The sequence below is a fragment of the Onthophagus taurus genome, chromosome 3, assembly GCF_036711975.1.
Source record: "Onthophagus taurus isolate NC chromosome 3, IU_Otau_3.0, whole genome shotgun sequence".
Classification (NCBI taxonomy): domain Eukaryota; kingdom Metazoa; phylum Arthropoda; class Insecta; order Coleoptera; family Scarabaeidae; genus Onthophagus; species Onthophagus taurus.
The window spans coordinates 15153859-15179506 of record NC_091968.1 but is presented as its reverse complement, the minus strand read 5'-3'; the positions used below and the strand labels follow the sequence as shown (position 1 = coordinate 15179506).

At 30.3% G+C, this 25648-nt stretch overlaps 3 protein-coding genes and 1 long non-coding RNA gene across 20 annotated transcripts in view; 2 read left to right on the top strand and 2 right to left on the bottom strand.

Annotated features, from left to right (window-relative positions):
- Window positions 1-11155, bottom strand: part of LOC111417577 (uncharacterized) — a 43063-nt gene extending 31908 nt beyond the window's left edge. For all 11 annotated transcript variants that reach the window (XR_011639933.1, XR_011639934.1, XR_002706703.2 and 8 more), the window contains exons 1-2: window positions 11036-11155; window positions 10908-10981 (exon numbers count right to left, since the gene is read on the bottom strand). The gene's annotated coding sequence lies outside the window, so the exon portion shown is untranslated. The remainder of the gene's footprint in view (window positions 1-10907; window positions 10982-11035) is intronic.
- Window positions 455-2016, top strand: LOC139429392 (uncharacterized). Its single transcript, XR_011640034.1, has 2 exons — window positions 455-1814; window positions 1872-2016. It is a non-coding gene; the product is annotated as an uncharacterized lncRNA (long non-coding RNA).
- A 5466-nt stretch (window positions 11156-16621) lies between the features above and the next one.
- Window positions 16622-20601, bottom strand: LOC139429396 (putative autophagy-related protein 11). 3 transcript variants are annotated; one of them, XR_011640039.1, is made up of 2 exons: window positions 17323-20601; window positions 16622-17170 (listed from the first exon to the last, which is right to left on the bottom strand). XR_011640039.1 is itself a non-coding variant. In XM_071195123.1 (2 exons), the coding sequence occupies exons 1-2, from the start codon at window positions 20480-20482 to the stop codon at window positions 17545-17547; spliced, it is 2835 nt and encodes a 944-aa protein (XP_071051224.1). In that variant the 5' UTR covers window positions 20483-20601; the 3' UTR covers window positions 17320-17544. The 3 variants fall into 3 exon arrangements, 2 of the variants coding, with proteins under 2 accessions (XP_071051224.1, XP_071051223.1); XM_071195123.1 differs by lacking the exon at window positions 16622-17170 and having other exon boundaries at window positions 17320-17554; window positions 17658-20601; XM_071195122.1 differs by lacking the exon at window positions 16622-17170 and having other exon boundaries at window positions 17320-17500; window positions 17658-20601.
- Window positions 20602-20631: 30 nt separating this feature from the next.
- LOC111421737 (putative autophagy-related protein 11) lies at window positions 20632-24817 on the top strand. Of its 5 annotated transcripts, none has more exons than XR_011640038.1 (3): window positions 20632-20729; window positions 20833-24536; window positions 24689-24817. XR_011640038.1 is itself a non-coding variant. In XM_071195118.1 (3 exons), exon 3 carries the CDS (start codon window positions 21377-21379, stop codon window positions 24275-24277), a length of 2901 nt encoding a protein of 966 aa, XP_071051219.1. In that variant the 5' UTR covers window positions 20632-20729; window positions 20833-21064; window positions 21217-21376; the 3' UTR covers window positions 24278-24817. The 5 variants fall into 5 exon arrangements, 4 of the variants coding, with proteins under 4 accessions (XP_071051219.1, XP_071051221.1, XP_071051222.1 ...); XM_071195118.1 differs by having other exon boundaries at window positions 20833-21064; window positions 21217-24817; XM_071195120.1 differs by having other exon boundaries at window positions 20833-24201; window positions 24359-24817.
- The last annotated feature ends 831 nt before the right edge of the window (window positions 24818-25648 follow it).

The window sequence follows — 25648 nt, the reverse complement described above, 5'->3', positions numbered from 1 at the left end:
CGGACATTGGGGGTGAATTTGACCCCGTTGGGCACCTCCAAAATTGACGAAATTTTAGGATGATTTAGAGGATGCCTTTAGCGATTGAAATCAACCATCCAAACACCGTAATGTATTACGGTTTCCGAGAAAAAAAATGTGTTATTAGACACTATAGGTATACAGCGCGGCGCGGACTTTGGGGGTGAATTTGACCCCGTTGGGCACCGCCAAAATTGACGAAATTTTAGGATGATTTAGAGGATGCCTTTAGCGATTGAAATCAACCATCCAAACACCGTAATGTATTACGGTTTCCGAGAAAAAAAATGTGTTATTAGACACTATAGGTATACAGCGCGGCGCGGACTTTGGGGGTGAATTTGACCCCGTTGGGCACCTCCAAAATTGACGAAATTTTAGGATGATTTAGAGGATGCCTTTAGCAATTGATATCAACCATCCAAACACCGTAATGTATTACGGTTTCCGAGAAAAAAAATGTGTTATTAGACACTATAGGTATACAGCGCGGCGCGGACTTTGGGGGTGAATTTGACCCCGTTGGGCACCTCCAAAATTGATGAAATTTTAGGATGATTTAGAGGATGCCTTTAGCGATTGAAATCAACCATCCAAACACCGTAAGGTATTACGGTTTCCGAGAAAAAAAATGTGTTATTAGACACTATAGGTACAGATCGCGGCGCGGACTTTGGGGGTGAATTTGACCCTGTTGGGCACCTCCAAAATTGACGAAATTTTAGGATGATTTAGAGGATGCCTTTAGCGATTTAAATCGACCATCCAAACACCGACCACGGCTTCAGAGAAACAATTTCGTTATTAAATTTTACACGTATGTAGAGCAGATAGTAGGTGCCTTTAGCGATTTTAATAGATTATGAAAACTGCGAAACTCTTAATATTTCATGGAAAAAATAAATTTTGTTAAGAAAGGCATTTTGTAGTTTTATGGGCTTTTAGTCGTTACTGGCAAAGGGTAAGAACTCCGCCACGTGCAGTTACAAAAGGCGCAGGTATTAAGGAAAAAATATGTCCATATTTTTTGCATTATAAGTGCATTCCGGGAAAATAGTTGCCGACTTATTCGGTGTTGTTTTAGAGCGTCATACACATTTTTTAGATTTTGCCCGAAAGGTGAGGAGTAAACTTATAATATATAAAGATTCCTCAGCTATTGCAGAGATCAGCTGTTCTAGTTATCTCTTGTTAAAACCAGTGACCAGTGAAGATGTCGACGAAATTACTGTTTTTGGGCGATAGTAATTTTTGCCGAATGCTACGTACTAGAACTAACTACAAAGTATTTGTTCTAACAGATGTGAAATTAATTCCTACTAATGGTATATATTTTAGGACGACAACCAAAACAGTCAAGCAACGGAAAATATTTCCTCGACTTAGCAGTAGGCGGTCAAACAATACTAAAACTTTTGCGGCGCGCAAAGTGTATTCCAAAAACATGTTACCCTTGCTTTTGTGGAGATATTGTTGAACGTCATATCGTTATAATGATAAGAACTAAAGATATACTCCATAAAACATCACCATCCCAACTGAAGTCCCAATATTCTCACCTCTTCCGCTTCCTTCTTTCCTTAAATCCTAAAGGAATACAAATTTGCACAATTCCTCCCTGCAAAAACTTCGAGTCTGTGAACGTAAGATATTATAACTTCTCTGTCATGCTATAAATAAATACTCTCCATGCCTTTATAGGAAATCAATCATTACATTCGACGGTTTTGTGCTGAAAAGCAAATCAATTGTACCGACATTGAAGCGATTGTTAACAGAACCATGATGGAAGGGTAACAAAACGTAAAAATGTTTCTTTTCTTATGTATTTAATACAAATTTCTACACAGGGATGACATTTACTTAAATGAACAAGGGTTGGAAACGGTCTGGAACGCGGTAGCAAGTAATTATAATCATATTCTCAATCCATTACACAATTTAATTATAAGTAAAACAGACCATTAATATAATAAATTTCTTTCTCTATCAAAAGTTTTTTTTCTATCAAAAGTCCGCCCTCCAAATCATCCTAAAATTTCATCAATTTTGGAGGTGCCCAACAGGGTCAAATTCACCCCCAAAGTCCGCGCCGCGCTGTATACCTATAGTGTCTAATAACACATTTTTTTTCTCGGAAACCGTAATACATTACGGTGTTTGGATGGTTGATTTCAATCGCTAAAGGCATCCTCTAAATCATCCTAAAATTTCATCAATTTTGGAGGTGCCCAACGGGGTCAAATTCACCCCCAAAGTCCGCGCCGCGCTGTATACCTATAGTGTCTAATAACACATTTTTTTTCTCGGAAACCGTAATACATTACGGTGTTTGGATGGTTGATTTCAATCGCTAAAGGCATCCTCTAAATCATCCTAAAATTTCGTCAATTTTGGAGGTGCCCAACGGGGTCAAATTCACCCCCAATGTCCGCGCCGCGCTGTGTACCTATAGTGTCTAATAACACATTTTTTTTCTCGGAAACCGTTATACCTTACGGTGTTTGGATGGTTGATATCAATTGCTAAAGGCATCCTCTAAATCATCCTAAAATTTCGTCAATTTTGGAGGTGCTCAACGGGGTCAAATTCACCCCCAAAGTCCTCGCCGCGCTGTGTACCTATAGTGTCTAATAATACATTTTTTTTCTCGGAAACCGTTATACCTTACGGTGTTTGGATGGTTGATTTCAATTGCTAAAGGCATCCTATAAATCATCCTAAAATTTCGTCAATTTTGGAGGTGCCCAACGGGGTCAAATTCACCCCCAAAGTCCGCGCCGCGCTGTATACCTATAGTGTCTAATAACACATTTTTTTTCTCGGAAACCGTAATACCTTACGGTGTTTGGATGGTTGATTTCAATCGTTAAAGGCATCCTCTAAATCATCCTAAAATTTCGTCAATCTTGGAGGTGCCCAACGGGGTCAAATTCACCCCCAAATTCCGCGCCGCGCTGTATACCTATAGTGTCTAATAACACATTTTTTTTCTCGGAAACCGTAATACATTACGGTGTTTGGATGGTTGATATCAATCGTTAAAGGCATCCTCTAAATCATCCTAAAATTTCGTCAATTTTGGAGGTGCCCAACGGGGTCAAATTCACCCCCAAAGTCCGCGCCGCGCTGTATACCTATAGTGTCTAATAACACATTTTTTTTCTCGGAAACCGTAATACATTACGGTGTTTGGATGGTTGATATCAATCGTTAAAGGCATCCTCTAAATCATCCTAAAATTTCGTCAATCTTGGAGGTGCCCAACGGGGTCAAATTCACCCCCAAATTCCGCGCCGCGCTGTATACCTATAGTGTCTAATAACACATTTTTTTTCTCGGAAACCGTAATACATTACGGTGTTTGGATGGTTGATATCAATCGTTAAAGGCATCCTCTAAATCATCCTAAAATTTCGTCAATTTTGGAGGTGCCCAACGGGGTCAAATTCACCCCCAATGTCCGCGCCGCGCTGTGTACCTATAGTGTCTAATAACACATTTTTTTTCTCGGAAACCGTTATACCTTACGGTGTTTGGATGGTTGATTTCAATTGCTAAAGGCATCCTCTAAATCATCCTAAAATTTCATCAATTTTGAAGGTGCCCAACGGGGTCAAATTCACCCCTAAAGTCCCATCCGCGGTTTATAATACTGATTTTTTTTCTCGAAAACCGTTAGGGCTTACGGTGTTTTGAAAATTGATAAAAATACTTAGAAGTGTGTTCTATTATGTGGTAGAATTTCGTTTAATTCGAAGGTGCCCATCAGGGCGAAAACATCCCTTTTTCGGGGGTGAGGGTTGAAAAATTTTTTTTTTACCAAATGGGGGTGGTTAGCTGTTCTTGAGGATAAGAGTGACCTGTGTGTGAAATTTGGTTACCCAAATCGTATTGGTTACGGAATTATTAATGTTTTAAGTTTATTGCTGGGATTTATGGATAACTTCACACCAGTACGTTAAAAATGTGGAATGTTAAAAATTAGAAATTCGAATAAATCTTTAAGATCGTATTAAAGATGTGTTGGTGGGATGAGATGAGGCGAGACTGACAGTCTCGCCTCATCTCATCCGATAGCAAAATGCTTTACTTTCTCCTGATTTCCAGTCTGCACCTTTTATAGCTTCATTGACTTTGTCGCTGATGATGGGGTAACCCGAAACTAGTACGACTTTAAATTAATAAACGCAAGTTAGAAGTTTTTATATGGTTTTTATTTGATCATTATTCTTGCAACATGGATAACTCTTTCAACTAACTGTTAAAGCTGTAGGGTTGTTAATCGAAAGTAGGAATGAATTAAATGAAAAAATCTTAGCAAGCTTTGCAATTTTTTTCAGAAATATATTTGACGTTTAAATGTCAGTGTTTTTACTATTATTGTTAACACACTAACATTTAAACGAAAAAATATTTCTGAAAAAAATTGTAAAGCCTACTAAGATTTTTTCACAGCTTAACAGTTAGTAAAAATGAGATACAATAATGTTTTTCGGACACTCACTGGAAATGGCCTATATTTCCTTATTACAAATCGTAAAGAAAAGTACCTCATTTTTTTATAGCAACCATTTCTTTATAGCAACCAAATAAACAATTAATTATTTATTAGAATAAATATTAAACGTACAATTATTAAGGTTAGAGAAGCTTATACTTGATGTACACTGTTGTAATTGTAAATCACCACATGTTAGTGACGATTTTGATAACACCTCCTGATGAACTCCTGATGAATCACTACTTTATTTTTTTTGTTTGGTTGCTGTAGTGAGGGAAATGGCAGAAACGACAATTTGATTCTCGAGCTCGTCGTGTACTTTTTAAATAATTTCTTATAAAATGTAGGTAATTCATTTAAATTGAGTGTCCGAAAAAACTTCACGTATTATTCTTAAAGAAAAGTAACTTCTTCTTTACTCATCCCGTTTCGCGATTCGTATAGAAAAAAGTATACTTTCTTTACTTATAATACAAATAACTATTTTTAAACTTCAGTTTCTCGCGTTTATTTTAAATTTCATTTTATATAATTTTTTACAAACTTTCAAAGAATAAAACTAATTTAAAATTGGAATTATCTGTTTGATCATTAGAGATAAAATTTCACATGTAACTAACAATTTAAAATTATTTTCTCGAAAAAGACAACACTTGACACGAGACATGAAACATGAATCAAGGACTCAATACAATAATACAAGTTATGAAATGTGTTTTTAAAAAACGGGTTTGAGAAGAAATCAATTTAACAATTCGCTGTTTCAAAAATCTTTTAAACATTTAAATAGGGGTGTAAATTAAGGTCTATTTGATCGTTAAGGAGGTTGTATTTTTTCTTTTTATATTTATTAATTTCATAAGCCTCTTTCTTTTTCTCTCCCTAGGATGATTCGAGTCGTATGGGATTATTGTGGCTATAGAAGAATTTTTTCTATAAATGTTAAAATTAATCTTTTTTTCTATATTATTAAGCGTTAGATCTAAAAAATTTAAAACGTGATCATTTTCTATTTCGATGGTAAACTGTAATTTATTACGTAGTTGGTGCTAATTCTATCATCTATAAACAGAAACGAAACAGGTCAAAATATAGAATATAGTAATGTTAAACATCTACATAAATGCAGCAAAGGTTTTAAATTAGACCTTTTAGAGGCTTATGAAATTAATAAATATAAAAAGAAAAAATACAACCTCCTTAACGATCAAATAGATCTTAATTTTACACCCCTATTTAAATGTTAAATTCCTTTCTTCTCAAACCCGTTTTTTAAAAACACATTTCATAACTTGTATTATTGTATTGAGTCCTTGATACATGTTTCATGTCTCGTGTCAAGTGTTGTCTTTTTCGAGAAAATAATTTTAAATTGTTAGTTACGTGTGAAATTTTGTCTCTAATGATCAAACAGATATTTCCAATTTCAAATTAGTTTTATTCTTGACCGTAAGTTTGTAAAAAATTATATATTTTATACGATTTTTATTTTTCATTTTTAGTTTTAATTATTCTCATTTATACAGGATATTTTGTAATTCAATTATTTTGTAGATTTGGCTGATGATGACCTAATGTAGTGTCGAAACCGGTAAGGAGGAAATTTAAAATAAACTCGAGAAACTGAAGTTTAAAAAACATTATTGTTTTATTGTATCTTATTTTTATTAATTAATCTCGCAACATGGATTTTAGTAATATCAATATGAAGCAAACAGTTAGTGTTTGCTTAATTAATATTTTTCTCAGAAATTATTAACTTTTCGAAGAACATCAGAGAGACAAAAAAGTTTTTGAATATTTTCATCTATCTAAATTGTAAATGAAATTTTTCCAATGTATTTATCACCTTTATCACCGAGGTTGGTTACGTTTAGCAACTGAGAAGGGAATATCGAAAGTGCAAATAAGCTAGAAACGTGCCCTATTATGATCTAAACTTATTTCCCAAATTTCATTTTCCTGGCGCTTGTAGTCCTCAAAAAAAAAATTAAACCAAAATTTTCCGCCATTTTTGAAGGAGTGTAGCTCACCCTTAAAATTTGCTAAAGAATCACCCCCTGAAGTTTGGGAACGTCATTCAGATACATCTGTATATGTTTTTCCCTTATTACAAATAGTGGTAGAATGGATTTCGATTATAATTCTTTTAAATATACATACAGTTGCTCACAAAAATGAGTATACAGCGGAATGGAAGATAGATAATTGTGAAAATTTAAAATAATTATTAATTTATTTTAAAGTTTGAGATATACAGCCTGATTCAGAGTAAGCGACTTATTTTTTGTTAGCCACACTATGGGTACTACTTTCAAAATATTTGGCAGTAATATGTTTTAGGACATTCTCTACACGATGGAGATATCATATTTTCAATTGGACGAATTATTTCAAAATGGCGACTGTCAACTTTTTTTTTAAATGGACTGCCAAAATTTTTTTTTATTATTGAGATCCCAAAAATATTCTTTTTACGATAGTATTTTGTTTTTCTTAAAAATTCATTTCTTTACCTTCTGAACCCTATTGAACATTTATGGGGAGAAGTTAAATTTTAGTTAAAAAATAGCAACTTCCGAAACAAAAGCGAATTGAGAAATGAAATTTGTAAAATTTGGGATAGAATCTCGCCAAACTACACCAAAAAGTTAGTGGGCTCAATGCCACGGCGAATGCAGGCGATAATTGACGAAAATGGAAGGCCTACAGCGTATTAAAACATAATACCAACCTAAACTTATTCACTTTTCATTATTCGTATCATTTGTCATTATTATTAATATAGTGATTATTTTATTTGGAAAACTGGATTATTTTGTATTCAAAATAGTTAATAAGATTGCTGTTAATATATACAGGTGTCTCAGCGAGACCTGTCATTAGACGTTTCTATGGTTCTGGCCAAAATAAAAATTTGAGAATTCAGATTTAAGTATTGTCAATTGCGTTCTCTTCGACTAAAATATTTTCAGATTTCTAACACTTCTAGTTATACCGGAAGTCGCCACCTACTTTATTTTTTTAAATAGCACACCCTGTATATTTCTACAAATTTGGATTTGTCTGTTTTCAAGGCTTACGAATAACTTTACTTTTTGCAATTTGATTAAACCGGTCTCGAGTTATTTGAATTTTTCTAGAAAAATCTGCTCCAGCAGACGTTTGTTAAAAAAATCAGAGAACACTCGATTTTTGAGATATCAATTTAGGATTTAGAACATGCTTAAGTAACATGATGGAGTATGTTTTGGTGCCGACAACGGCTATCTAGATACCTTTTCGAAATTTTAAAGTACCATAACTTCATTTTCTTAAATGGCACACCCCATATTTTATTACTTAGTCGTCTTCGGCGTCTCATTTTACATCTTTTATGCTCCATATGTCCTATATCTAATATTAATAGTTTGGCAAATAATTAGGGTTTTTTAAAAAATGCACACGTATCATATCGATATTAACCTAGTGTGCAATGGAAAACAAATGTTTAATGACTTATTGAAAAGCGTCAAAGTCTGATTTACGTTGTTTGATGCTTGTGAGTCTAAAACCAGTTAAAATGGATATTAATAACGTAAAGAATGTTTATACAAATGAAGAAATAATCTTAATTTATTTTTTATGCACGGAAATGCGACAAAGTTCTTAGTAGAACTTGCAAAATGTTTAATGAAAACTATCTCTTTACTAACACTTTACTAATGTAAATTTAGAAGAATAGAAGCAAATTTTTTGCATTTTGGACGAATTAATCACGTGTTAAACTGACCAGAAAATGTAGTTGATAATGCAGTGGAAGAGGTAAACACCTTGGCTTATTCTGAGCCCAGTCCCAACGCCTCAATTCGAGCTGCCAAAGAAGATCTGGGAATCATACTAGGAACTTTGTCACGCTTTTCATGTATAAAAAATAAATTAAGAATTTCTTGATTTGTGTAAACATTATTTTCGTGATTGTTATCGATTTTAGCTCTTTTTAGTACTAACATTAAGGGACCTAACAGATAATTATTAGCTCACATGCATCAGGTGACGTAAACAAGTGAGTCTTTGACAAGAACTCATTGAGAAGGTTTGTTTTCCATGGCACACTAGGCTAAATATCCAAATGATATGTGTGCATTTTTCAAAAAACCCTAATTATCTCCCAAACTATTAATGTTAGGTATAGAACATATGGGATATAAAAGATGTAGAATGAGACACCGAAGATGACTAAGTAATAAAATATGGAGGGTGCCATTTAAAAAAATGAAGTTATGTTACTTCCAAGTTTCCAAAAGTTAACGTGCCACAGTAATGTGACCAAACGTTCTAGACAGCCGTTCTCGGCTCCAAAATACACTCCATCATGTTGCTTAAGCATATTCTGAATGGTAAATTGATATCCCAAAAATCGAGTGTTCTCTGATTTTTTGAACAAATGTCTGCTGAAGCAGATTTTTCTAGAAAAATTCGAATAACTCGAGAACCGCTGAATCAAATTTCAAAAAGTAAAATTATTTATAGACCTTGAGAACAGACAAATCCAAATATGTAAAAATATACAGGGTGTTCCATTTAAAAAATAAAGTAGGTGGGGACTTCCGGTATAACCGGACGTGGTAGAAATCTGCAAATATTTTAGTCGAAGAGAACGCAATTGATAATACTTAAGTCTGAATTTTCAAATTTTTATTTTGGCCAGAACCCGAGGAACGTCTAATCACCGGTTTCGCTGAGACACCTGTACATATATCAAACTTTAAAATAAATTAATAATTATTTGAAATATTCACAATTATCTATCTTCCATTCTCCTGTATACTCAATTTTGTGAGCAACTGTATGTACAGGCTGGTTTAAATTCGATGTTCGAATAGGCTAACTCGGAAACGTAGTTGTAAAAGTAGCTTACATGTCATGATCTCGTTTTTTGAGAAACTGCTAATGCCGAAAACCTCAAAGCGCTATCGTATTTTGTTTTTCTCCTAGAAGCCAAAATTGAAAATATCGTAAAACCAACAAACGCAATTATCTTGATTATTATTATAGGTGGAGTATTATAACTAAGACATTATATGGACACTTTTTTACAGAGAATTTGATGACGTAGTCAAAAAAATTTTGTCCGTTTTAGATTTTGAGATATTATCACAATTTTCGTTTTTTTAAATGGAAACAACCACTGATTATTCGCTTAATAAATTCGTTATTTTTTTCTGATTACAAAAATATAGGGTTTGACAGGTCTATTTCTTATTATTTTAGAATAAAACTAAAAATAAACTTTTCTTTTAGTGTCGTCGAAGAAATTAAATTTACAGTTTCCTGTAAATTATAACTATAAATTAAAAAAACATATTTCTTATATTTGAAACAAATACAGTGGTTGAACTATTTAATTTATATTTGTTTTACACAAAAGTTGGAATAGATTGCATTATTTCACATTTTTTATTACGACTTAATATTATTTTTAAATGACTTAATAAATTATCGATAGATGGCGCTCATATGTTTTTTTTTTAATTCAAATAAACATAGCAACATTTGTTTGTATTCAAAAATTTTCTGAAGTGTCACTTTAAAAATCCTGTTTTTAAGTTCAATTACGAAAATTTTGAAAAGTTTGACTTGTTAGAATGTTGCATATTAAAAAATTATTTGTTTTTAAATACCAGAAGTTATCTTCGTATTTAATTGTTAACTTTCTAGATTTTACCTACCGCCCCGTAACTTACAGGAAACTGTAAATTTAATTTCCTCGACGACACTAGATGGAAATTTTATAAAAAAAGTTTATTTTTAGCTTTATTCCAAAACAATAAGAAATAGACCCGTCGAACCCTATATTTTTGTAATCAGAAAAAAATAACGAATTTAATAAGCGAATAATCAGTGGTTGTTTCCATTTAAAAAAACAAAAATTCTCATGATATCTCAAAATCTAAAACCGAAAAATTTTTTTTGACTATGTCATGAAATTCTCTGTAAAAAAGTGTCCATATAATGTCTTAGGTATAATACTCCACCTATAATAATAACCAAGATAATTGCATTTGTTGGTTTTACGATATTTTCAATTTTGGCCTCTAAGAGAAAAACAAAAGACGATAAAATTTGAGGTTTTCGGCATTTATAATTTCTCGAAAAACGAGATCATGACATGTAAGCTACTTTTTTTCTAACTCTTATAGTTTCCGAGCTAGCCTATTTGGACATCGAATTTGAACCAGCCTGTACATATAATCTCTACCGACACAACCTCTAATTCCGTGCCACGAAGAAAAACAATCCTTTTTTAAAAATTAGTTTCTTTCAAACCAAAATAAAAGTTACTGTTTGTTAATTAATTAAAGTTAATAAAAAAAAATAAAAGTAGTTAATAAAAGCTTACCTTTATACAACAACAATCTTAGAAGATTCCGAAAGCTTATAAAACAATTGAGCTTGAAAGTGAGGTTAGATTCTCTATAAAAATTCATAAATTAAATTAGACTAAGAGATTAAATACTGTGTACTCACAAACACTAAAAATTGAAGCATTGAATATAAGTAAGATCTTAGTAGCTTCTTGGTACAGTATAAAACGCCATTTTTATGAAAAGTATTTGTTCACGACATAAAACACGTTTTTCTACTCGGCCCAGCCACTGCTTATCGGGTGTGGAACAAAGTGACGTCATGCCGGTCGAGAATCAATTTAGTGGTAAAACTGAGTAATATATATCACAAAAAGAAGAATAATACTACGATTTTAATGAAATAAACATTTTGATGTTTAAATTTTTTAATTTGTTATACTTAAATTATTTTTCTATGTTCTTTAAATATTTCAAATTATCGTAGTTACGTATCTCAGACCAGCGTGACGTCACACAAACAAGCGTGTGAGTTTGAGTGAGGGGATACCGGCCAAATTAAGAAAGAATAGCGAGTTGAATATGTCGTCCTTGATGCCGTCAGGATTATATTCCATATAAAGAATTAATATTAGAAGAAGAAAACAATATTTATTTGGACTTATATAAAAATAATAACAAATACGAAAAGAAATACATATACCGGTGTATCTGAATGACTGCAACAAACTTCAAGGGGCGATTCTTTAGTGAATTTTAAGGGTACTTTGATATATGAACCATGGGCGACTTCGTCTCCCCTAACGACCTACACCCCTGCAAAAATAGCGGAAAATTTTGGTTTAATTTCTTTTTCTTAAAAACCACGCTAGGAAAATGAAATTTAGGGAATATGTTTAACTCATAATAGGGCACGTTTTGACCCTATTTATACTTTCAATCTACCCTTCTAAACTACTAAACGTAACCCCCGTTCAATTTATGCCTAGATTTTTTTTATGATGATGATAAATACATTGGAAAAATTTCAGTTAGATAGATAAAACTATTCTAAAACTTTTTTGTCTCTCTGATGTTCTTCTAAAAATTAATAATTTCTGAGAAAAAAAATAATTAAGCAAACACTAACTGTTAAGCTGTAAGGTTGTTAATCGAAAGTTGGAATGAATTTTTAATGAAAAAATCTTACTAGGCTTTGCAATCTTTGTCAGAAATATTTTTGACGTTTAAATGTCAGTGGTTTTCTTACTTTATTATTGTTTTATTTAAAATTTTGAAACGTCGAGTGAACGAGCGTAAATGCGATAGAACTTTATTCAAAAATTAATTTGAAAAACAATAATAATAGTAAGAAAAACTGATATTTAAACGTCAAAAATATTTCTGACAAAGATTGCAAAGCCTACTAAGGTTTTTTCATTAAAAATTCATTCCAACTTTTGATCGACAACCCCGTTGTTTAACGGGTAGTGTTTGCTTTACTATTTTTTTTCTCAAAAATTAGACGTTTTTGGAAAAATTTCAGAGAAACAATAAAGTTTTAAAATACTTTCATCTATCTATGTAAAATTTTTCTAATGTATTTATCATCTGCATACAAAAATTTGAGCAAAAATGTAAAGGGGGTGGTTACGTTTAGTAGTTTAGAAGGGTGGGTTGAAAGTACAAATAGGGTCAAAACGTGCCCTATTATGAATTAAACATATTCCCCAAATTTCATTTTCCTAGCGTATATGGTTTTTGAGAAAAAAAAATTAAACCAAAATTTTCCGCCATTTTTGGAGGGGTGTAGCTCCATAGGGGAGCCGAAGTCGCCCATGGTTCATATATCAAAGTACCCTTAAAATTCACTAAAGAATCACCCCTTGAAGTTTGTTGCAGTCATTCAGATACATCCTGTATAAAACAAATATAAAAAAGAGTCCAAAAGGGCTATAGACCTTAGTCTTCCTGTCCGTGACTTTGAGAATTAATATTATTTTCCGTCGATCGTGTATTTATATGATTTATAAATGTATACAAAATCATTCATTAATGACACCTATTAATAAACGATTTTAAGAAAGTCCGACCGAACTAATATAGTAGTCAATTTAATAAATATTCTCCAATGAAATTTGTAATACCGACCCAACCGACCACTATATCTATTCGGTAAGACTACAAAAATAAATTATGACACATTAAAAGTGAGGTTATTTTGCCAGTGACAGAATTGGGAGATTTTTCAACGATGGATTTTCTCTATTTTGTTGAAAACACGGTCAACGGAAAAATATTGTAACTAACTCGTATATTAAAATGCGATTAATAGACTTGTTGGTTAAATAACTATTAATGATTTTCTTTCCATTTTATGTTGATGTAAATAAAATTCGTTTTCGCACTTTAAATGGATTTTTATTATTTCTCTACCGGTTTCGCTATTTGTTATAGCATCATCAGGAGAATACCTATATTAATACAAAACAATTTTTATGTTAATCTTAAAACAAGCATGTTACGTTATTTGAATTATTACATTAATATTTTTAAAAAAGAGAACTTTCGTCAATGGTTACAAAAACATCTTACTAAAAAAGTTACTGGGCATTTCTTTTTGTGTTTACACTTTTAAATTACACTGAGAATTTTGTAAAATTATGATTAGAGAGGATTAAATTTTGTGAAGTGTTGTGGTGTCATGCACTTTGCCGCCAAAGTTGATTTGAGGTTATATGTTTATTTGGGGAAACTTCGTTTTTGTTGTTTGGTAATATCGTGGATGTCGCTGACGTCTTATTTGAATTTATTATAAAGAATTGTTTTGAAATATTTTTTTATTTAAAATAAGTTGCAGAGAGATATTTATGTAAGAACAGTCCTTTGTAACTATACCCTATTTTTTAATTCGGAGGAGTGTTTTCAAATTGAAACGCTAAAAACTAGGGTTGCTATTGATCAATTTTCAAAATAATTACACTAGGAAAATTTGATATGTTGCCGACCGCCATATTGTTACAACAGCTGTTACTTGTTAAATCAAAGAAATTGTATACAGGATGAATAAAAAATCTGGAACACCTGAAATATCTTCAAAACGAGTTTCTTTTTGAAAAAATCCTTTCAGGTGGCAAAGACTATAATAAATTTGTCGTGTTTTCCTATGTCTAATTTTTTTTACAGTGGCGTACATTTTCGGGGTCAAAGGGGGCAACATTTTTTTAAATGGCAACCCTATTTTTTATTTGATAATCTGAAAGAACACATTTTTTTGAGTATCTTAGAGCAAACTTTGAATTAGGTTGCAAAAGAAAAATTTTGCGAAAAAATTTTTTTTCGAACGTTTTGTTATTAATAAACGTTTTATTTGGAAAAATTTCTAATAGGCGCTGAAAATAATTCAAAGTGCTTTCAAACTATCGTGATGGCATGAACTTATCGAAATAATTCAAGTGGCTTTGCTTTGTTCGTAGCTATGGTTACGTTGAATGATATTTTTATAAACAAATAAATAGTTGTTTGGTAATTTTGATCATTTTACTGTTGAACATTTTACTTTTTAATGAATGGGCATGTGCGTGACTTGCCAAGTTCTGGTCGTCCCACAATCGTTGAAGATACGCAACTTGAAATTTTGTTAAGAGTTGCTGATAATCCTCATATGGCTTCTCGTGAAGTAGGTTTAGAAATGTATTTGAGTCAAAGTACTGTTCTCAATGTATTACACCGACATAAATTCCATCCTTATAAAATTTCACTAACTCAAGAACTAGTAGAAGATCATTTTGACCGTCGACTGCAATTTTGCGAACAAATGCAAATTCTGTGTAATAATGACTCAATCTTTGCGAAAAATATTGTGTTTTCGGACGAAGCTACCTTTTCTTTAAGTGGAACCGTAAACCGACAAAATTGCAGATATTGGGCCTTAGAGAATCCCAGGTGGATGCAGGAGACTCATACACAGTTTCCAAGAAAAGTTAATATTTGGGCTGGTATAGTGAGAAACGGAATATTGGAACCATTTTTTTTAATGAAAATCTGACAGGCGCTAGATATTTGCAATTTTTACAGGAAGATGTGGTTCCAACATTAATAGCGATATACTCAGATGCAGATCAACCGGATGAATTCGATAGATTACTATGGTTTCAGCAAGACGGAGCACCACTTCATTAAGCCCTTCCCGTTCGAACGTATTTGGATGATATTTTTCTACAAAAATGAATAGGTAGACGTGGGTTTTTAGAATGGCCACCTCGTTCCCCAGACTTAACTCCCCTGCATTTCTTTTTATGGGGTCATTTAAAGAGTAAGTTATACGTTAATAAACCCGCGAACATCGATGATTTAAAGGTACGAATTTGGGAGGAGATAAGAAAATTGAATGCAAAATTTGCTCTAAGATACTCAAGAAAATGTATTCTTTCACATTATCGCATAAAAAATTGGTGTTGTCATTTAAAAAAATTTTGCCCCCTTTGACCTTGAAAATGTACGCCACTGTAAAACAAATTTAGACATAGGAAAAGACGACAAATTTATTATAGCCTTTAATACCTGAAAGGATTTTTTCAAAAAGAAACTCGTTTTGAAGATATTTCAGGTGTTCAAGATTTTTTCATCCTGTATAGAGAGCCGCATCGCCTAAATTCGCCCGTATACCGATTTGAAGCCAACGCAACAGCATTTGTTTATAAACAAAATTGACCTTGATCCTAGCGACAGTGGCGTGTACGACTTAGATAAAATTCGTCAGACTTTATTCAGTGACGTATCCAAGAGCATCCAACTTTCATATATAAAATTACAGTTAAAAATTAATTGTTAAACTAACTACCAATTGAAAAATTATTGTCGTAATAATTTTATAAATTGTAGAATGCATTTTTTCTATATCTTTGTCAAGTGTTAATAAGTTTTTAAAATATAAAACGCAATAAATATAATGTAATCTTTAAAATTAATCAGAGTGATACAAGTATGTAGTATTTTGATTGATAAGATTTATTTCTAATTAAAAGTAGTAACTATACTTTACATACAAATTATTTGCAAAAAAAAATGTATATGAAGAAAAACTAATCATTTATTGATTCGCAAATAGGATTTGTTTATTTTAGTGTATGCCTTATTCTAGGGGAGGAAATAATATTCGGAAATGTTCGGCGTTAATCGGCCGGTGGTCCGATCTGTGCACGTTCACTGTTTCGACTGGTTTCGACAAAGGTTGTAAACAAACTGCGTGTTGCGTTGGCTTCAAGTTTTAGTGTTTACAACTGCTTCTATTTATACAATTTCTTTGATATAAATCGTGTGAAAGTCGTATAAATATATGAAAGCCCTTATTACTACAGATTAAAAATATATATATTTTTTATATAAATAAGTAATTAAATTCGTTACTATACTTTACTTAATCCTCTCTGATTTTAAAACTGCCGTCAAAAATAGCTTTGAAAAATTCAACTGTGTATTTTAAAGGTGACGTTTCATTTTACGCCTCCGAATTAGAAAGTATAAGTAGTAAGAGTTATTAACCGATACTTGTACCTGTTACTTTGCAACAAGTATTTGTATGTAGTTCCTTGGAACAGTTATTCACTGTTCCTTCTTTAATAAATAATAGGTACTAAATGTAGGATTAGATTGTCAAATTAAAAAAAGCACATGTTTTAAAAGTAACAAACTAAAGTATTTATTTTAATGTAAAGTGACAAACTATTAAACATTTGGTCTTTAAACTTATTTAATACTCTTTTATTTACAAACGTGTTAATCATTTATTTTATAAGAAAATAGTTCAATTACTCTTTAGGTCTTTACTCGTAAGAAATTGATATTGACCAGCAGGAGTTACAAAGGATGTAAATTTTCTACTTCCTTCCTCAACGGGGACATGGAAAAAACCATTCTTCAGATCTAGCGTACTGAATATCTTTGATTTGTGCAATCTGTCTAGTTGGTCCTCAATAACAGGTAATGGGTATCTATCTTTCACGATAATCTTATTAATTTTTCGATAATCTACTCATATGCGTGTATCTCCACTTTTCCTTTTGCCTAAAACAATCGGACTTGAATATTCAGAACAGCTGTGTTCGATGATTTCTTCATCCAGCCATCTATCAATTTGTTCATTCACTTCATCCATTTCTGCCTGCCATAAGCGTCGAGGTCTATGGGAAATCTTTAAAAAAATTAATCTTTAATGATTAAAATCCAAATACATGAAATTCCTCTTGATTTTGTATTTATTTTTTTGTTAAGTCATTTAACGTTTCGAACTATTTACATAGTTCATCATCAGAAATCACTATAAAAAAGAAATTTAAAAAGCAACGTCGACGAAATTATCTCCTTTATGGAAATCGTTAAAACAAATTGAACGTACAACGCATAGATTATTACAAAAACAGAAAACAAAAAGAAAAACAAAAAGGAAAACAAAAAAAAACAAAAATGTACCTTTGTCGAGTATCCCTATTGATTAATTTATCAATTCTATCGGTAAATTGTGTATATTTCCATGATCTTACATTTTATAAATTTTTCAAATTACAAAACATTTCAACGTGTTCGTATGGACTTAGCGACTATAAGAAGGAATATCGTGACGGAACCAGTTTTTCTTTAACAATGTGTTCTACGGAAATCAATACAATTCAATTCAAATTACAAATTTAAAATTTACCAATATCTAAAATTACAATTAATTAGTAACTAATCATATATCTAATTTGTTTATTATGCCTGCATAATAACTACCTATATTTCCTGAATCTGATTTAAAATTAACTGACCTGTTAATGTTTTTGGTGATATAGATAGCTTCAATATTCTTTCTGTTGAATGTATCTCCTTCAGTGGTCAACACTTTAGGCGTATCAAAGTTAAATTTATGACGATTCTTGATTGCATGTTGGCAAAGGGCTGTTTTATTAATAATTTTGTGTTGATTAGTATCGTATTTATGCTGTTTTATACGATTATGTAATTGTTGTTTACTTTCACCTATATACACCTTATTACAGTTATTACATTCTAATTGGTATATGGTATTAATTCTGTCCGTCTTATCTATTTTGTCTTTCATATTACTCAAAATATTGGTTAATTTATTATTGTTATATTGTGCTAATTTGATTTCTTGAAATTCATATTTCTTAAAAATAGCTTTAATTTTATTGGTTATTGTCGGGATATATTTGATTTTATAGAATTTACTTATTTTATCTCTATCTGCAACACTCCGTACGTCTAATTCATTCGAATCATTCTGATATAAAGTTTCCGTATGTGGTAAGTAATCTGTGATCTTTGTTTGAGTTTGGGTTACACCCTTATTCTTGTTGTCAATACTTGCATTATTATGTTTGCTTGGTCTCATTTTTGCAATAATCTGATCTCCATTTAAGTTTGATCTTTGTTCAACATTATCAATATTGCTCTGTTGTGTGTTTATAGGTATTGATTGTTTGACTTTATTATAATTATTGTACCAAATATTATTAATTAATGTTCTTGGGTATGCATTTTCTAAAAGGATATTATATATTTTGGTCTTTATTTCTTTCATGTATATATCATCAGTTAAATTAATAGCTCGACGGATTAAATTATTAATAGTATTTATTATCTGAGTTCTTGGATGATTACTTAAATAATGAAGAGTTCTATTGCTACTGATGTCTTTTTTATACCAAGATGTGTATATCTTATTGTGTTCTTTATTTATTGTAATATTCATATCCAAATATGCTATTTGTTCATTGTGTAACGTTTCGACTGTAAATTGTAAGCGTGGGTTGTATTCATTAAATTTGACCAAAAGTTGTTTATATTGATTTTTAGGTAGAATGATTAGCAAATCATCTATGTATTTTGTAATTAAGAAAGGTTTAATGAAAGTGTCGTTTAATTGTGTGTCAAGTAACGAGTTCATCACTATGCCACTCAGATTTACGCTTAAGTTGGAGCCCATAGGAAGTCCATATATTTGTTTATAAAAAGTGTTATTAAATTTAAAATAGCTGTTATGTGTACAAAGCTTTATTCCATCTAAAAATATTTTTTTGTCTTTTATGCAAGTAAAGTTTTCAATTTTATTCCAATTTTCATCTATGATTTTAAGCATGAGTTTTAACGGAATATTTGTAAAAAGGGACTTCGCATCAAAGCTTACTATGTCAATATCTTCATAGTTTTCAATCTCCAATTCATCGAGACGCTTCTTAAGCATAAAGGCATTTTTAACGTCGTAATGATTTTCATCATTTAAATTATTCAGAGATTTATTTAAAAATATAGATAACGCATTGGTAGGTCCATTTATATTATTAATGATTGGACGTAAAGGGTTATTATCTTTATGCGCTTTTAATAATCCATGTATCCTAGGTGTCACATAATGGTTTGGTGATAATCTAAGCTTTTGTTGCTTTGTTATAAATCCTTTCTTTTCTAATATTTTCAGGTAATCATTTATGCGATTAACTAGATTAGGACCTGGATCTAATCTAGATGTTTTATAAGTATCTATATCGTTAAGTAACTCTTTCATTTTATCGTTATATTCTGATTTATACAAAAAGGCTATTTGTTTTGTTTTATCAGTCTTTATAATAACTATGTCCTTATGTTGTGTTAAAAATCTTTTCAAGAAAATCATATCTTTTATCACTGTATTATGAAATATTGAAAATGTTCTATTATTATTTAACGTCAATGATTGTTTATTTTTCATATTCTTGTTATTTCTATCTAGATAATTGGAAATTTCATTAATTATATTGCTTCTTGTTATATTAATGTGATTCTCTGAAGTCTTCAAGTTAATAAAAACTTTTTCTATGTCTATTATCATATTTAAAATGTCTTTGTGTAGAGATTTTTTATTGTTATGTGTTGTAAAGCAAAATTTTTCACCCAAAGATAAGAGATTTAGTATATTTATGGGTATTTGTAATTTTGTAAGATTCAGTATTCTACCTTTCTTGTGTAAATCGTTATAATTATTTTGTAACCAATCATCAGTATGTAAATTTATGTTAGAATTATTATGTGCATTTTCTAGGAACAAAGGTAATTTCAATCGATTTCTATTTTTCAATCGATTTGAGTTATGTAACTCGTCTCTTCTTATTTTATGTGTGAACTTGATGTATCTTTGATTAGCCTTATTCAAGATGATCCTTCTGAAATTGACCTTAAATTTGTCTCCTTCATTAATGGGATTTCTAGTTATAACAAAATCAATATATCTAAAAATCCTGTTAATTAACCAGTAAGTTTGATTTATTTCATCTTTCAAAATGTTAAGGGCTATGTGTTTAGATTGCATTTTTTGTTTGTAATTTATTAGATAATCTTTATAAAAAAGGTTATCTATATTTTTCAAGTTTTTAAGAATATGATATGGTATTAAATTCATTTTAAGGGAATTTTTCAAATAAAACAATTTACAATAAGCTTTTATGGCTTTTTCGAATGTGGGTTTAAGAAGGCGCTCAACAAAGGTACTTACATTAAAACAATCAATTATTTTCTTAAAATTATCGCCGACATTGACATCTCCATCTTCTCGTTTGCAATTTCTTCTAAATTCATGGATATTTATGTATTCCATATTAATTATGTAATTATAATATATTAATTGATTAAAGAGGATTGGTTATTCTTTAATGATTAAAATCCAAATACATGAAATTCCTCTTGATTTTGTATTTATTTTTTTGTTAAGTCATTTAACGTTTCTTCGTTTTTTTTTAACGTCATAAATTTAACTTTGATACGCCTAAAGTGTTGACCACTGAAGGAGATACATTCAACAGAAAGAATATTGAAGCTATCTATATCACCAAAAACATTAACAGGTCAGTTAATTTTAAATCAGATTCAGGAAATATAGGTAGTTATTATGCAGGCATAATAAACAAATTAGATATATGATTAGTTACTAATTAATTGTAATTTTAGATATTGGTAAATTTTAAATTTGTAATTTGAATTGAATTGTATTGATTTCCGTAGAACACATTGTTAAAGAAAAACTGGTTCCGTCACGATATTCCTTCTTATAGTCGCTAAGTCCATACGAACACGTTGAAATGTTTTGTAATTTGAAAAATTTATAAAATGTAAGATCATGGAAATATACACAATTTACCGATAGAATTGATAAATTAATCAATAGGGATACTCGACAAAGGTACATTTTTGTTTTTTTTTGTTTTCCTTTTTGTTTTTCTTTTTGTTTTCTGTTTTTGTAATAATCTATGCGTTGTACGTTCAATTTGTTTTAACGATTTCCATAAAGGAGATAATTTCGTCGACGTTGCTTTTTAAATTTCTTTTTTATAGTGATTTCTGATGATGAACTATGTAAATAGTTCGAAACGTTAAATGACTTAACAAAAAAATAAATACAAAATCAAGAGGAATTTCATGTATTTGGATTTTAATCATTAAAGAATAACCAATCCTCTTTAATCAATTAATATATTATAATTACATAATTAATATGGAATACATAAATATCCATGAATTTAGAAGAAATTGCAAACGAGAAGATGGAGATGTCAATGTCGGCGATAATTTTAAGAAAATAATTGATTGTTTTAATGTAAGTACCTTTGTTGAGCGCCTTCTTAAACCCACATTCGAAAAAGCCATAAAAGCTTATTGTAAATTGTTTTATTTGAAAAATTCCCTTAAAATGAATTTAATACCATATCATATTCTTAAAAACTTGAAAAATATAGATAACCTTTTTTATAAAGATTATCTAATAAATTACAAACAAAAAATGCAATCTAAACACATAGCCCTTAACATTTTGAAAGATGAAATAAATCAAACTTACTGGTTAATTAACAGGATTTTTAGATATATTGATTTTGTTATAACTAGAAATCCCATTAATGAAGGAGACAAATTTAAGGTCAATTTCAGAAGGATCATCTTGAATAAGGCTAATCAAAGATACATCAAGTTCACACATAAAATAAGAAGAGACGAGTTACATAACTCAAATCGATTGAAAAATAGAAATCGATTGAAATTACCTTTGTTCCTAGAAAATGCACATAATAATTCTAACATAAATTTACATACTGATGATTGGTTACAAAATAATTATAACGATTTACACAAGAAAGGTAGAATACTGAATCTTACAAAATTACAAATACCCATAAATATACTAAATCTCTTATCTTTGGGTGAAAAATTTTGCTTTACAACACATAACAATAAAAAATCTCTACACAAAGACATTTTAAATATGATAATAGACATAGAAAAAGTTTTTATTAACTTGAAGACTTCAGAGAATCACATTAATATAACAAGAAGCAATATAATTAATGAAATTTCCAATTATCTAGATAGAAATAACAAGAATATGAAAAATAAACAATCATTGACGTTAAATAATAATAGAACATTTTCAATATTTCATAATACAGTGATAAAAGATATGATTTTCTTGAAAAGATTTTTAACACAACATAAGGACATAGTTATTATAAAGACTGATAAAACAAAACAAATAGCCTTTTTGTATAAATCAGAATATAACGATAAAATGAAAGAGTTACTTAACGATATAGATACTTATAAAACATCTAGATTAGATCCAGGTCCTAATCTAGTTAATCGCATAAATGATTACCTGAAAATATTAGAAAAGAAAGGATTTATAACAAAGCAACAAAAGCTTAGATTATCACCAAACCATTATGTGACACCTAGGATACATGGATTATTAAAAGCGCATAAAGATAATAACCCTTTACGTCCAATCATTAATAATATAAATGGACCTACCAATGCGTTATCTATATTTTTAAATAAATCTCTGAATAATTTAAATGATGAAAATCATTACGACGTTAAAAATGCCTTTATGCTTAAGAAGCGTCTCGATGAATTGGAGATTGAAAACTATGAAGATATTGACATAGTAAGCTTTGATGCGAAGTCCCTTTTTACAAATATTCCGTTAAAACTCATGCTTAAAATCATAGATGAAAATTGGAATAAAATTGAAAACTTTACTTGCATAAAAGACAAAAAAATATTTTTAGATGGAATAAAGCTTTGTACACATAACAGCTATTTTAAATTTAATAACACTTTTTATAAACAAATATATGGACTTCCTATGGGCTCCAACTTAAGCGTAAATCTGAGTGGCATAGTGATGAACTCGTTACTTGACACACAATTAAACGACACTTTCATTAAACCTTTCTTAATTACAAAATACATAGATGATTTGCTAATCATTCTACCTAAAAATCAATATAAACAACTTTTGGTCAAATTTAATGAATACAACCCACGCTTACAATTTACAGTCGAAACGTTACACAATGAACAAATAGCATATTTGGATATGAATATTACAATAAATAAAGAACACAATAAGATATACACATCTTGGTATAAAAAAGACATCAGTAGCAATAGAACTCTTCATTATTTAAGTAATCATCCAAGAACTCAGATAATAAATACTATTAATAATTTAATCCGTCGAGCTATTAATTTAACTGATGATATATACATGAAAGAAATAAAGACCAAAATATATAATATCCTTTTAGAAAATGCATACCCAAGAACATTAATTAATAATATTTGGTACAATAATTATAATAAAGTCAAACAATCAATACCTATAAACACACAACAGAGCAATATTGATAATGTTGAACAAAGATCAAACTTAAATGGAGATCAGATTATTGCAAAAATGAGACCAAGCAAACATAATAATGCAAGTATTGACAACAAGAATAAGGGTGTAACCCAAACTCAAACAAAGATCACAGATTACTTACCACATACGGAAACTTTATATCAGAATGATTCGAATGAATTAGACGTACGGAGTGTTGCAGATAGAGATAAAATAAGTAAATTCTATAAAATCAAATATATCCCGACAATAACCAATAAAATTAAAGCTATTTTTAAGAAATATGAATTTCAAGAAATCAAATTAGCACAATATAACAATAATAAATTAACCAATATTTTGAGTAATATGAAAGACAAAATAGATAAGACGGACAGAATTAATACCATATACCAATTAGAATGTAATAACTGTAATAAGGTGTATATAGGTGAAAGTAAACAACAATTACATAATCGTATAAAACAGCATAAATACGATACTAATCAACACAAAATTATTAATAAAACAGCCCTTTGCCAACATGCAATCAAGAATCGTCATAAATTTAACTTTGATACGCCTAAAGTGTTGACCACTGAAGGAGATACATTCAACAGAAAGAATATTGAAGCTATCTATATCACCAAAAACATTAACAGGTCAGTTAATTTTAAATCAGATTCAGGAAATATAGGTAGTTATTATGCAGGCATAATAAACAAATTAGATATATGATTAGTTACTAATTAATTGTAATTTTAGATATTGGTAAATTTTAAATTTGTAATTTGAATTGAATTGTATTGATTTCCGTAGAACACATTGTTAAAGAAAAACTGGTTCCGTCACGATATTCCTTCTTATAGTCGCTAAGTCCATACGAACACGTTGAAATGTTTTGTAATTTGAAAAATTTATAAAATGTAAGATCATGGAAATATACACAATTTACCGATAGAATTGATAAATTAATCAATAGGGATACTCGACAAAGGTACATTTTTGTTTTTTTTTGTTTTCCTTTTTGTTTTTCTTTTTGTTTTCTGTTTTTGTAATAATCTATGCGTTGTACGTTCAATTTGTTTTAACGATTTCCATAAAGGAGATAATTTCGTCGACGTTGCTTTTTAAATTTCTTTTTTATAGTGATTTCTGATGATGAACTATGTAAATAGTTCGAAACGTTAAATGACTTAACAAAAAAATAAATACAAAATCAAGAGGAATTTCATGTATTTGGATTTTAATCATTAAAGAATAACCAATCCTCTTTAATCAATTAATATATTATAATTACACAATTAATCTTTGCATTGGAGTTGCAACACCTTCTTCCGTTCGATAGTTGTTGATCAATTCTCTAACCTCTTCCCTTAACTTCGTGCCTTTTATCTTAGGTAAATTGTCAATCGTGTCGTCATCAAGAGCAATTTTCATAATCTCAAATTTTACCTGTATCTTTGTGAAATAGATTCCAGAATGGTTAATCAATACTTCTGCCTGTGAGAGTAAATCATCACCCGAAAGTAACTTGTAGCTCATAACTCATAACGTTTTCAGGTACAATGTGTATTGTAGTGTGATACACATCGCCATCTATAATAATATTACACACAAACCGACCCAAAGTCTTAATGTTGTTCTTTCTAATTCCAGTAAGAGTTATAAACTTTTCTTCAAATCGTGGTATGTTCAATTGTAAGTATTCGTTGATGCAAGTAAGGTTGACTGCGCTTCCAGTATCAATCAAGGCAGTTATTGGCCTTTCTTCTAATATCACTTCTTTATAATTCTTCCCTGTTTCATTTTCCGTATAATTTGCTTTCTCTCGTTTTATGCCCATAATTGTTGCATTTAAAGCAGTTCGTTCCTCTTTCTTTCTTTGGATAGTTATTGGATTTGTGTCCAACTTGACCATAATTGTAACATCGAATTATTGGTTTTGTTCTTGATATGCTATCGGTTCTGGTTCCCCATGCATTACCAGTTGTTGATGTTTGTTGTGCTTCCCCGCTAAACTTGTTTGAATTATTCTCGAATCGTTTCACGGCATCAGTGTTTTTCTTCATCTTCTTGTTCATTTTTTCATAAACATGTAACTTTTCT

Bases quoted from the DNA above. Each gene is read 5' to 3' on its own strand.
- LOC111421737 (XM_071195119.1), top strand. From the start codon at position 21,377: ATGGAATACATAAATATCCATGAATTTAGAAGAAATTGCAAACGAGAA.
- LOC139429396 (XM_071195122.1), bottom strand. From the start codon at position 20,482: ATGGAATACATAAATATCCATGAATTTAGAAGAAATTGCAAACGAGAA.